Source organism: Microtus oregoni, unplaced genomic scaffold (genome assembly GCF_018167655.1).
Source record: "Microtus oregoni isolate MIOR12 unplaced genomic scaffold, Mior012 000025F_ref0000491, whole genome shotgun sequence".
NCBI lineage: Eukaryota > Metazoa > Chordata > Mammalia > Rodentia > Cricetidae > Microtus > Microtus oregoni.
In genome coordinates, this window is record NW_024543084.1 from 34,976,215 (window position 1) to 34,989,275 (window position 13,061).

General features: G+C 38.8%; 1 protein-coding gene across 1 annotated transcript in view; it reads right to left on the reverse strand.

The window, feature by feature from the left end:
• LOC121462851 (probable ATP-dependent RNA helicase DDX60) overlaps nucleotides 1–13,061 on the reverse strand; it is a 121,999-nt gene that overhangs the window by 22,977 nt on the left and 85,961 nt on the right. Inside the window, exons 27-29 of the mRNA XM_041674814.1 lie at nucleotides 4,729–4,873; nucleotides 3,439–3,591; nucleotides 1,093–1,197 (exon numbers count right to left, since the gene is read on the reverse strand). Coding sequence (XP_041530748.1) covers nucleotides 1,093–1,197; nucleotides 3,439–3,591; nucleotides 4,729–4,873 — 403 coding nt within the window. The remainder of the gene's footprint in view (nucleotides 1–1,092; nucleotides 1,198–3,438; nucleotides 3,592–4,728; nucleotides 4,874–13,061) is intronic.

Genomic DNA, 13,061 nt, shown 5'->3' on the forward strand with positions numbered 1-13,061 from the left:
TGACTCTGCCAACAGAAATATTGACCTAACACTTCTGAGAAGATATACTCTATGAAGACAAATTTTGCTGTATGCAGAATAGAATAAAACAAGGAGAATCAAAAACAAAGAAAATGCTTTAACGTACAAGGCCAAGACTTTGTGATGAAATCTAAATGTGTGGGGAGATAAAGAAACCCCGGGTGAAAGGAATGAAGTCCTATAGGAATGTTTACCATTGGTGTGAGAACAGATATGTCAAGGACCCAATACCTCAACCCACAGGAACTGAATTATTCCCCCAATGGGATTAAAAATATTTTTTCTGGTCCATGTTTGGATTTAAATACTATGCAGAGACTGTTCATTGTAGCTTCTCCTCCCAGACATTTGGGCCTGAAAGCTTCTCCCCACAGACCTGCTCCTAAGATTAGCCATACTGCCTCCTTGTTCAGCTATATGCAATAAGTCCACTTTTGTGTTCAATTGTATATAACAAACACAATGAGCTTACAAATGATAAAAATTTCTCCACCAGAAATCCAACTCTACCTGATCCCAGCTTTTCTATATGTCTGTGTATCTGTCCTTTTCTCACTACCTTACAACCCCAGTTAAATCAGTCTCTGGAGCTGGGTAGAACATGGTAATTCTGCATGCACAGATTGTGGGAAAACAGCCAAACCATACCAGGACAGTATGGAAGTTGGTTTGGAAACTGACTGTGTATCAAGAGCCAAGAAGAGTATTAAAGATGGCTCCAGAAAACCCATGCTTAGTAAATAAGAAAGTAAATGTTTTCCAGAAACTTTGAAATAGACCCTTTTTGCAAAACACATTATTTCACTTGTGTGCATGTCATGGGACAATCATGGTCATGCAGATTCTACAGATAAAAGAGGAGATTGGATGTCCTATCCAAGATCATACACATGATTAGCAGTGGTCACATAATCTCATAGCCCTATGCTTACTTAACACCAGACAGGCACCAACAGTGATCTGCCATGTCCTGGAGCATATTACTAAACTAGCAGTTAAAGGAAGTCTTTAACTTTCACTATTTCACCACTATATAGTATTGATGCATTAAGTTAATGTGTATTTATTTACCTGTCTGAAATTTAAAGCATCCAGATAGACTGAGTTTTGAGCAAAAACCACAGATTTACAAGGCATGTTGACTCCTAAAGCGAGTGTTCCAGTAGCTGTTACCACCTAAAAGGAGAAAAATAGTGATTCCACACGCCGACACTTTGGTAGAATACAAGCATTTCCATTCAGTTGCTCAAAGTTGTATTGAAATCAGTCAGGGGTAGTGGGGCATGCCTTTAATCTCAGTACTCAAGAGGCAGAGGCAGGTGACTCTCTGTGAGTTTGAGGCCAGGATGGTCTACAGAAGCTAGTTCCAGGACAGACTCCAAAACTACAGAGAAACCCTGTCTCAAAAAAACAAAAACAAAAACAAACAAACAAACAAAAAAAAAAAAACCACTGTATTGAAATCCCGATTAAATTACAATGGGCAAACTGAGGGGATGATACATAATGCTTTTTTCTTATTTTGCAAACGCAGATGGCACATTCTCAAATAGAATCTGTTATGATACTGGTTGCTTTGCAAGGAATATACTTTAAACAGAATTGTGTGGTGAAAATGTCACAGAGGAATGTTGAGGCCATATCTAAAATAATTATCTCCTCTCATAACCATCTACCTCTCGGCTCTTTGCATTATTCCCTCAATATCCCTCAATATCACTGTGATTTCATTTACTCCTCAAAGACTAAAGTCCAAGTATCATTCACTGTTGTATCTCCAGAGCCAAGTAGCACATCTAGCATGGGGTAAGTGTTGCAGTAAGCATTGTTAGAAAAATATTAGGAGAGGAATTTCTCCATGAGGGCAATAAATCTTTTACAAGCCTACTTCCTGATAATTTTTGCATCTACTAAAGTTTATTGAGAAATGACTTAGGAACAAAATATATTTTCTTTTCTGTCATGAATTTGCATGATCACCAATCAGAAGCAGAAAAGAATGTAAAGTTTATTCATATAATGAACTTCTTGTTCATTTTTTTCCTGAAATAGCTAGTATTTGTTGACTTCTCCTGTCTTGTTGTGGAACTGCCTTTTTGTATACTGTAAAGATGTGTCTTTGCCAAGACATCTTCTGATAAGTTTAATAAAGAGCTGGATGGCCAATAATTAGATAGAAGGAGGTTAGGCAGGACTTCAAGGGACAGAGAGAACTCTGGGAAAAAGAAATGTGGAGTCACTAGCCAGACATGGAGAGGAATCAAGAGGTTCAAGATGGAAGCAAGATAACATTACATGGCAGAATGTAGATTAATAAAAGGCAGTTAATTTAGGTTATAAAAGATATTTAAAACAAACAACCTATAATTCAAGCTGTCATAACTAATAATTAGTTCCCTACGTCAGTTTTTGCTCTGGTTTGTGATGATGTTTAAAGATGTGAAGTAATTTTTTTCTAATTGTTTTGTAACTGACACGTATGTCTCTCTCATAATACTACTTATTAAATACTTTTTATTTCAATCTCTTTAACAAGCACAAACATTGAAGGAATAGGAGCTTTATATTTAGAAAATGGACAGAACAAATACCTTCTTAAAATGTATTCTGTGATAAAGATATTACTATTTCTTTAGTGTCTCTTCTGTATTAGTTGAGTTATTCATCACTTCATTAGCAACAAAGAAATTACTCTCAGATACTCTTTTCAGGCATGTCTCTTTCTATTTTTTCCTTCTTCATCCTATCATTTTTCTTTTAGATTATGCCATACAAAAATTAAGGTTGATGATTTTTAGTAGTTAGCATCAATTTTTACATATTACTCTAGATTCAGATTCGCTTAGTAATAATCTAAGGGCCCTCTGTATACTTGTCTAGTGTATTGCCATGAACCTTCCCAGGATGTACTAAAGAAAACATAATAAAAATGTGGCCTGAAGGCTATCTTCCTCTTGTTACCATCAATACAAAGAGAAATTATATTCAGTACTGACATATTTATAAGCTCTGTTGAGAAAAGCTGAAGCCCCGAGGAAGTGGATATCCATGCTTTCCTTTCAGCTAACATATTAGAGAAACAACTTTCTCAAACTAGAATATAAATATTTTCCAAATCTTGGAGAGAATAGTTGTGACAAAGCCACATGAACAAACACTACATATAATATCAAAAGTGTAAGATAGAGCACAGAGATCAACATAGAGATGCTGTGTGTGTTTGTGTGCATATGTAAAGATGTGGAGTGAGTGGCACCAGTCACATGGAGCATATGTAACGATTCCCCAGTCAGTAAACAAAGTCTACAGCCCAAGAGACATACCTTCATATGAAAAAAGGTAAAGGAGTGGCTAAACAATGAACACTCTGTTTTAACTACCCACATTTTTAAATTTTACAGTGAAAAATTGACCCACCTTAATGAAACCTTTCCTAAAGAGCATTTCCACTAATTGCTTTTCTTTGGCGCTCATGGAGCTGTGATGAAAGCCAATGCCCCTTCTTGCCAAAATCTTGAGTAGAGCACCGTATCTTTGGAAATTCACTCGTCTAAACACCATCTGCAATGACTAAAAGAAACAAGAGATTTAGAATATTAGATTATCTAATTGTCAATGAGTCAGATGTTTAATGAAAATAGTGCATATATTGCATAACAACTTGGCCAAGGTCACTGTTTGACCTTTACTCGACACATGATCATTATTATCATCAACAACAACAACAAAATGTTTTATGACAACGATAGCTACCACAGAAAACGTCTCCTCAGTTCTTGGCAGTCTCACCTCAATTCTAGGATAGAAAACTCTGTCAGCATGGTAGACAGCCCACTCTTACCAGAACAAGATCAAGCGACTATAAAGTATTTTCTAAAGTTCTCCCCAGAAAGTAAAGCAAAACCTTTATACTGTAAGGTCAAGAAATGTCAACATCCTACTGCAAATGACATACTAATGGCCTCAAGAATACTTATGTAATAAGGAGGAAATCCAGCTGTGTCCAGTGTTATAATATACAAAAAGATCAACACCTGGAGAGAAGAAATAAGTTTAAGTCTCCGAACATAAAAGACTAATATCTAGCTATTTTGATTTTATAGCTATCTATAAGACAGAATGTTGAGGTTCTGTTAAAACAATAATGTACATACTAGACAGGTTATGAAGCTGACAAAAGAAGATTTATGATACAATGAAACACTCAAATGTATATGTGAGTGAGTGTATGTACATGATGACATTGCTTTTATTGAAATTGGTTGTATTGTTAAGTATGTTATCTATAAATATTAATAGTTTAAAGGACAAAAAGTTTAAAGATGATGGGTTAAACAAATTTTAGATATCACAAAGACTCTTTGGTGAAAGTTTTAGCTGAAATATAGAAAGACTCTAATTTTAAGAAATGTTGTCAGTACCTAAATATATTAGTCTGCAGGGGTCCAAATTCTGACTATAATATACAGATTTTTATAGAAAACATAGTACAAAAACACTTGGGTGATTTGTCAGCAAGACAAAATTAGTCTATAAATTCTAAACCTATCCTAAGTGTGGATTGGAAGGTTCTTGAATGTCGTGTGCAGCAAAAGTTCCTGTCTGCTACATCTCTAGCTTCCAGAGACCTCCCTTATGGTAGCAATTCCTGCAGTATTTCCAACATTGACTGCATGGAAGAGGCTTTTCTCCCTTCTGGGTGCTGACCTCATCATCTATTGCTTTCTGATCAGCATACGTGCAATCCTGGGGAATCTCCCGATTCTTCTCCAGACTCTTCAGGAGTTGATTGTGTTCAGCTTCATACATGCTGATTTGATCCAATCTGGAGGCTTTCTGACTTTTTTCATCTCTTTAAAAGAATATAATTTCAAGAAATCAGTATTTATTTCCAATCACTACAAGAAGCCCAAAGTATCTTAAGTCATGCTTTCAACCAGAATAAATGCTTCTTGTCTTTACAATATCATGATTCAGTCCTCTGGCCCTAATGAATTTACTCATCAGCTCCTGGAGCCTATGATCCTGCTGTGTCATATTTTGCATGTTTGTGACAAATAAAGCTTGCCTGGAGATCAGAGGACATGCACCTTTAAATCCAGCACTTGGGAGGAGGAAGCAGAAAGATTAGAAGTTCAAGACCACCTTGGGCTACATGTTAAGAAGTCAGTCAAAAAGAGAAACAGAGCCAGGTAAGGTGTCTCACACCTTTAATAGCAGCACTAGGTGAAGGGCGTGGTCGATCAATAAGCTAGAATTAACCAGACCAGCACAATACACAAGATTTAGTTTAACAATTGGAAAAAAGGGAAACTCACATGACCAAGGGTCCAGCGAACACCATGAGCAAACACCAGGAGCGCAGAGAGAACAAAAAAAAAGGGGGGGCGAGTGCACCTAGATGTTTTTATCTTTTTTTCTTGGTCTCAGGGGGACACACCCCAAACAAAATCTGATTGGCTGAACTTCCCCATCAACTAGGGAAGTGAAGACACAAAGTGATAAGGCTGAGCTGAGAGAGGAATATAAGGCTGGAGGAGATAGGAGCTCAGAGATTTTGTGTGGGGAGACAGGATGGCCTTTTCAGTCTGAGGATTCACAGAGGTAAGAAGTCTTTCTAGTGACTGCTGCTTTGCTTCTCTGATCTTTCAGATTTCACCCTAATATTTGACTCTGGGTTTCTATTTAGTAGGACTAATTAGGGTTGCCCTACATGACCCCTCAAGATAAAGCCATTATGAATGTGTCTTTTTTTCTGTAGCATTCTCCTTCATTATTCCTTGTTGCCCACATGACCTTGCTTCATCTTGCTAATGTGATGATCATTTTCTCTCCTTCAAACTTTCCCACACTCAAGTTTGAGGTATATGCTCTCCTCTCTCGGCTTTACTATCTAAGGATATCCCCCTTCCTCCTTGATGTAGACTTTGCAAATAGGGACCAAGTCCAGGCTATATTCTAACAGAAGCCACATCTTCTTAATTTTGTTTTCCTCCTGTTATTCCTCTTGATTTCCCTATGTGTCCACCCCTTCACTAAGTAATATATACACAGACAGCCCTTTTCAGCGTGTACTACATAAACTTGGCTGAGACCCTTAGGTATTTCCTGTATTCTCCAGGACCTTTGAATGTACCAGGCTTTTACAATCACTTTTTTCAAATTTGTCTCTTAATTATGCAAATAAGACATTCCTGATGAGGCCACTTGCATTCTGCAATGTAGTGGTATATATCATACATTCAGAAATCATGACAGGCTGGCCCAATAAGAACAGTACTTCTGGGGCTGCATCTCCAAGTAGAATAAATCTTAATGAGGAAGTAAATGTCATTATGCCTAGCACTGTTTTCAAAACATGTGCTGATACACTTACAGAGGAAGACAGATTGTTGTGTAACTCAATTTTTAAACTATTAATAAAAAACTGTTAATAAATAAAAACTGGTAAAGAAAACAGAAAAAATGTCCTTCTAGCTCAACAGACATGACCCCATAGAGTGACCTTTTGATGTGCATGTTTCTTTAGGGGTTCTCACATTATGAAAATGGATGCAGAAAGAGAAGGGTCAGAGTTTGTCCTCCAGTGCATACTCATAAGCAGGGTCCCCATCCTCCTTATATTGAGAGTGCAGATACTACAACAATGATATTAAAAACCTTTCATTTTGACAGCTTGGGTTGCTGGCCACTAACCCACCTTCACCATGTGACTCATAAAACCCTGAAGTAGATATATCCTAAGAAGGATCATTTAACAAGTAATCTTATACTTCCTACCTGTGTTGCCTTTGGAGTTAACTGCCTCTATACAATATTCTGCTAAGGAAGCAGCAAAACATGCAGAGGCATTGTACATGAAAGGAGCCAGAGCAAACTCTAGTTTTCTCTAGAGTTTGAAATATTTGGATCAAAGATGCTTTAAAAGTTGTTTAAACTCCAAAGTGAGTCCTAGCTCTTCACTTAAAAATATCTCTAGACATCCCTAAGAACTATCATTTATAGCATATATAGAAGCTGCCAAGGGGACAATGAAAAGTCTTACCCAACTGTAAAGCCTACATACTGTAACAGTAACATGGCATTATATCTCCAATAGTACAATAGTGGCACTTACATCTCCATGGTCACTACCAACAACTAATTGGACTTACAGCCTCATTCAGGCGAAGGATATTCATGTCTGTTACTATAAATTTAACCAAATATATGCCACTAATGAAAGAATAGACCATAGAGGGGAACTTACTGGTACGACATCCCTAAACTGGTAAAACCAACAACACCATCCTAAATACTTATTCTTACATGCACAAATAAGTATAGCTCGCATATTCATCAAAGTACCATCTGTTTGCAGTATATAGAACCCATCAACTAGTGCGGGAGAATTGGCCTGACCCTCATGTTACAAAATGGCACCAATTAACAAAGCAAACTTCTACAATTACAAAAAATATTCATAACCTCCTGTGTCTTATCAGATCACCATGGATTAAAGTTAGAATTCAACAACAATGCTACCCCTAGAAAGCCTACAAACTCATGGAAACTGAACAGTCAACTACTTACTACACCTGGATCAAGGAAGAAATAAAGAAAGAAATCAAAGTCTTCCTTGAATTCAATGAAAATAAAGAAACAACCTGCTCAACTTATGGCATACTATGAAAGCAGTCCTGAGAGGAAAGTTCATAGCACTAAGTGCCCACTTAAAGAAAACAGAGAAAGCACACAATGGAGACTTAATAGCCCACCTGAAAGATCTAGAAAAAAAAGAAGCAGACTCACCTAGAAGGAGTAGAAGACTGGAAATAATCAAACTGAGGGCGGAAATCAACAAAATAGAAACACAGAAAACAATCCAAAGAATCAATGAAACAAAAAGCTGGTTCCTGGAGAAAATCAACAAGATTGATAAACCCCTATGCAAACTAATCAAACGGCAGAGAGAGAATATGCAAACTAATAAGATGAGAAATGAAAAGGGGGACATAACCACAGACATAGAGGAAATTCAAAGAATCATTAGATCTTACTACAAAAGCCTGTATGCCACAAAACTGGAAAATGTAAAAGAAATGGACACGTTTTTAGATAAATACCATATACCAAAGTTAAACCCAGACCAGGTGAACAATCTAAATAGACCTGTTAGTCGTGAAGAATCAGAAGCTGTTATCAAAAACCTCCCTACCAAAAAAAGCCCAGGACCAGATGGTTTCAATGCGGAATTCTACCAGAACTTCCAAGAAGACCTAATACCTATACTCCTTAATGTATTTCACAATATAGAAACAGAAGAGTCATTGCCAAATTCCTTTTATGAAGCTACAGTCACTCTGATACCAAAACCACACAGAGACTCAACCAAGAAAGAGAATTACAGGCCAATCTCACTCATGACCATCAACACAAAAATCCTCAACAAAATACTGGCAAACCGTATCCAAGAACACATTAGAAAAATTATCCATTATGATCAAGTAGGCTTCATCCCAGAGATGCAGGGCTGGTTCAACATACCAAAATCTATCAATGTAATCCATCATATAAATAGACTGAAAGAAAAAAAACAATATGATCATTTCATTAGATGCTGACAAAGCTTTTGACAAAATTCAACATCCATTTATGTTAAAAGTCTTGGAGAGATTAGGGATACAAGGCTCATACCTAAATATAATAAAAGCTATTTACAGCAAACCAACAGCTAACATCAAACTAAACGGAGAGAAACTCAAAGCCATCCCACTAAAATCAGGAACACAACAAGTCTGTCCACTCTCTCCATACCTCTTCAATATAGTGCTTGAAGTTTTAGGAATAGCAATAAGACAACATAAGGGGATCAAGGGGATTCGAATTGGAAAGGAAGAGGTTAAACTTTCATTATTTGCAGATGATATGATAGTGTACATAAGCGACCCCAAAAACTCCACCAAAGAACTCCTACAGCTGATAAACACCTTTAGTAATGTGACAGGATACAAGATCAACTCCAATAAAATCAGTTGCTCTCCTATAAACAAAGGATATGGAAGCAGAGGGGGAAATCAGAGAAGCTTCACCTTTCATGATAGCCACAAACAGCATAAAATATCTTGGGGTAACTCTGACCAAGGAAGTGAAAGATCTATTTGACAAGAACTTTAAGTCATTGAAGAAAGAAATTGAAGATGATACCAGAAAATGGAAGGATCTCCCTTGCTCTAGGATTGGGAGGATCAACATAGTAAAAATGGCAATTCAACCAAAGGCAATTTATAGATTCAATGCAATCCCCATCAAGGGCCCATCAAAATTCTTCACAGATCTTGAGAGGACAATAATCAACTTTATATGGAAAAACAAAAAAACCCAGGATAGCCAAAACAATCATATACAATAAAGGATTGTCTGGAGGCATTACTATCCCTGACTTCAAACTCTATTACAGAGCCACAGTAATGAAAACAGTGTGGTATTGGCATAAAAACAGAGAAGTCAACCAATGGAATCGTATAGAAGACCCAGATTTTAACCCAGAAACCTATGAACACCTCATTTTCAATAAAGGTGCTAAAAGTATACAATGGAAGAAAGAAAGCATCTTCAACAAATGGTGTGGGCACAATTGGATGTCAACCTGTAGAAGAATGAAAATAGACCCATATCTATCACCATGCACAAAACTTCAATCCAAATGGATCAAAGACCTCAATATTAATCTGAACACACTGAACCTGATAGAAGAGAGTGTGAGAACTACCCTACAACAAATGGGCAGTGACGATACCTTCCTAGGTATAACCTCAGCAGCACAGACATTAAGGGCAACATTGAATAAATGGAACCTACTGAAACAGAGAACCTTCTGTAAAGCAAAGGACACTGTCACTAAGACAAAAAGGCCACCCACTGACTGGAAGAAGATCTTCACCAACCAGGCAACAGACAAAGGTCTGATCTCCAAAATATTTAAAGATCTCAAGAAACTAGACTTTAAAATGCTAATTAACCCAATAAAAAATGGGGCACTGATCTGAACAGAGAATTCTCAACAGAAGAAGTTCAAATGGCCAAAAGACACTTAAGGTCATGCTCAACCTCCTTAACGATCAGGGAAATGCAAATCAAAACAACTTTGAGATATCATCTTACACCTGTCAGATTGGCTAAAATCAAAACACCAATGATAGCCTCTGCTGGAGAGGCTGTGGAGGAAGGGGTACCCTCATCCATTGCTGGTGGGAATGCAAACTTGTGCAACCACTTTGGAAAGCAGTGTGGTGGTTTCTCAGGAAATTCGGGATCAACCTACCCCTGGACCCAGCAATGCCACTCTTGGGAATATACCCAAGAGACGCCCGATCATATGACAAGGGCATTTGTTCAACTATGCTCATATCAGCATTATTTGTAATAGCCAGAACCTGGAAACAACCTAGATGTCCTTCAATGGAGGAATGAATGAAGAAAGTGTGGAATATATACACATTAGAGTACTACTCAGTGGTAAAAAACAATGACTTCTCGAATTTTGCATGCAAATGGATGGAAATAGAAAATACTATCCTGAGTGAGGTAACTCAGACCCAAAAGATGAACAGGGGTTGTACTCACTCATAATTGGTTTCTAGCCATAAATAAAGGTCAGTGAGCCTATAATTTGATATCCTACAGAAGCTAAATAAGAAGGTGAACCCAATTAAAACATATAGTTATCCTCCTGGTTATGGGAAGTAGACAAGATTGCCGGGCAAAAAATTCGGATTGTGGGCATGGGGTGGTAGTGGGGTAAGGGGAGATGGGGAGAGAAAAGCGAGAAGGGTAGGATGGTGGAAAATGGGAAAGCAGGATGATTGGGATAAAGGAATTTTGGATAGGGGAGCAGGGAAGCATATATCTTAATTAAGGGAGCCATCTTAGGGTTGGCAAGAGACTTAAACCTAGAGCGACTCCCAGGTGCCCAGGGCAATGTACCCAGTTAGCTCCTGGGGTATCTGAGGATATGGAACCTGAAATGATCCTATCCTATAGCCATACTAATGAATATCTTGCATATCACCGTAGAACCTTCATCTGGCGATGAATGGAGATAGAGACAGATACTCACACTGGAGCACCCGACTGAGCTTCCAATGTCCCAATGAGGAGCAGAAGGAGTGAGAACATGATCAAAGAAGACAGGACCACAAGGGGTGCACCCACCCACTGACACAGTGGGGCTGATCTATTGGGAGCTCACCAAGGCCAGCTGGACTGTGACTGAAAAAGCATGGGATAAAACCGGACTCTCTGAATATGGCGGACAATGAGGGCTACTGAGAAGCCAAGGACAATGGCACTGGGTTTTGATCCTACTTCATGTTCTGGCTTTGTGGGAGCCTAGCCAGTTTGGATGTTCACCTTCCTAGACCAGGATGTAGAGGGAGGACTTTGAACTTTCCACAGGGCAGGGAACCCTGATTGCTCTTCAGACTGGAGAGGGAGGGGGAGAGGAGTGGTGGTAGGGAGAGAGGAGTGGAAGTATGCGGAGGGAAATGAGAGGCTGGGAGGAGGCGAAATTTTTTTTCAATAAAAAAAATGCCACCAATGTGAATAACTGCATCCACAGAAAGTCTGAGAAAGCTTGGAAAAAACTAGAGTAAAGCATTTTTGTTTTCAGCCATAGCAGAAAAAAAAAATCTGGACTGTTTTTAAATACCAGCTCTCTGGGCCATCCTGCCAGGGAAAATTCATTCTTTCAAGCAGGCAGTCCTGACTATGGAGCTTTTGAGTGTTGTTTATGGACACACTGTTGCAGATTGCTTGCTGGCAGGGACCTTGAAATGACATAGAGTTGTGGGGGAAAAAAACATGGCTACAACCAGTACCTCCACCGTGAGGGTGGAATTTCATAAAGCTAAGGAATGGGCTGGATCTAGTAGTCAAAGCCACAGCTTTAATCTTCTCCATATTCCTTAGCAAATTAAATACCTAGGTGTTCAGAAAAAGAGAGTATACAGTAAAGAGAGATTCAAAGAGGAAAAAACCCTCTAAATGTGTTAAAATACATGCAGGCTTGAAAAAAAAAGAGGCTAAAGTCCTTAAAAATAAAAAAAAGAAAGATAGTCGTAGGGTGTGGTGATAATCCCAGCAATGGGGAGGTAGAGACAGACAGACAAATCTCTGTGAGTTCAAGGATAGCCTGGTCTACAGAGGGAGTTCCAGGACAAAGATACACAGAGAACCTGTCTCAAAAAGCCAAAAGTTAAAAGTAAAACAAAAAGAAAGAGAGGTTAAAATAAAGCCGCATAAAGATGGAAAATACACAGAGAATCTTGATACTGTATGCTATTATGCTCTCTTTAAATTGTTTGAATGCTGAGGAAGGAACAACAGCTGCTAAAAGATATTTGCTTATAAATGCTGCAGAATTAATCTAAGATAGGTATTTTGAAAATACCTTGAATTCAAAACTGAAGTCAAAAGGTATGTTACTCAGGACAAGAGATTTTGCTTTTGTTTCCACAGAAAGCCAGAGGCTCTGGATTTATTCAGAGTTAAGAAAAATCAGGGCTCTTCTGGTTACCGCCCCCCCCCCCCCCCCGCTCTGTTCATCCTTTTGTCCCTGGATCATTGGGCTACCAGGCAGCCCTGTTTAGGTGCTGAGGAATTCCATCTGGACGGGTGAGTGTGTGCTATCGAGGAGTGGATTGTCCCTGAAGAGAGCACAAACCTCCTTCCCCAGCTCCTTCTGCAGGGCTATCTTTCTTACGCACGACAATCCCCCCCCCACACACACACACACAATCTGCGTTTTCTGCAAGGTCCTTTGCTCAAGAACAGTTTTCTGCTCCTACAGTAAGGATATCCACCCAGAGTGGTGAGTTCTTGCCTACCTGGCAGGCATCAAGGTCCTGTAAGGGAGCCCGGGCACCTTCAGCTCCTGCACCAGGGTCTCCTGTGCTCTTCTGGATACCGCCTCCCCCAACCCTGCTCCTTTCATCCTTTTGTCCCCGAATCATTGGGCTACCAGGCAGCCCTGTTTAGGTGCTGAGGAATTCCATCTGGAC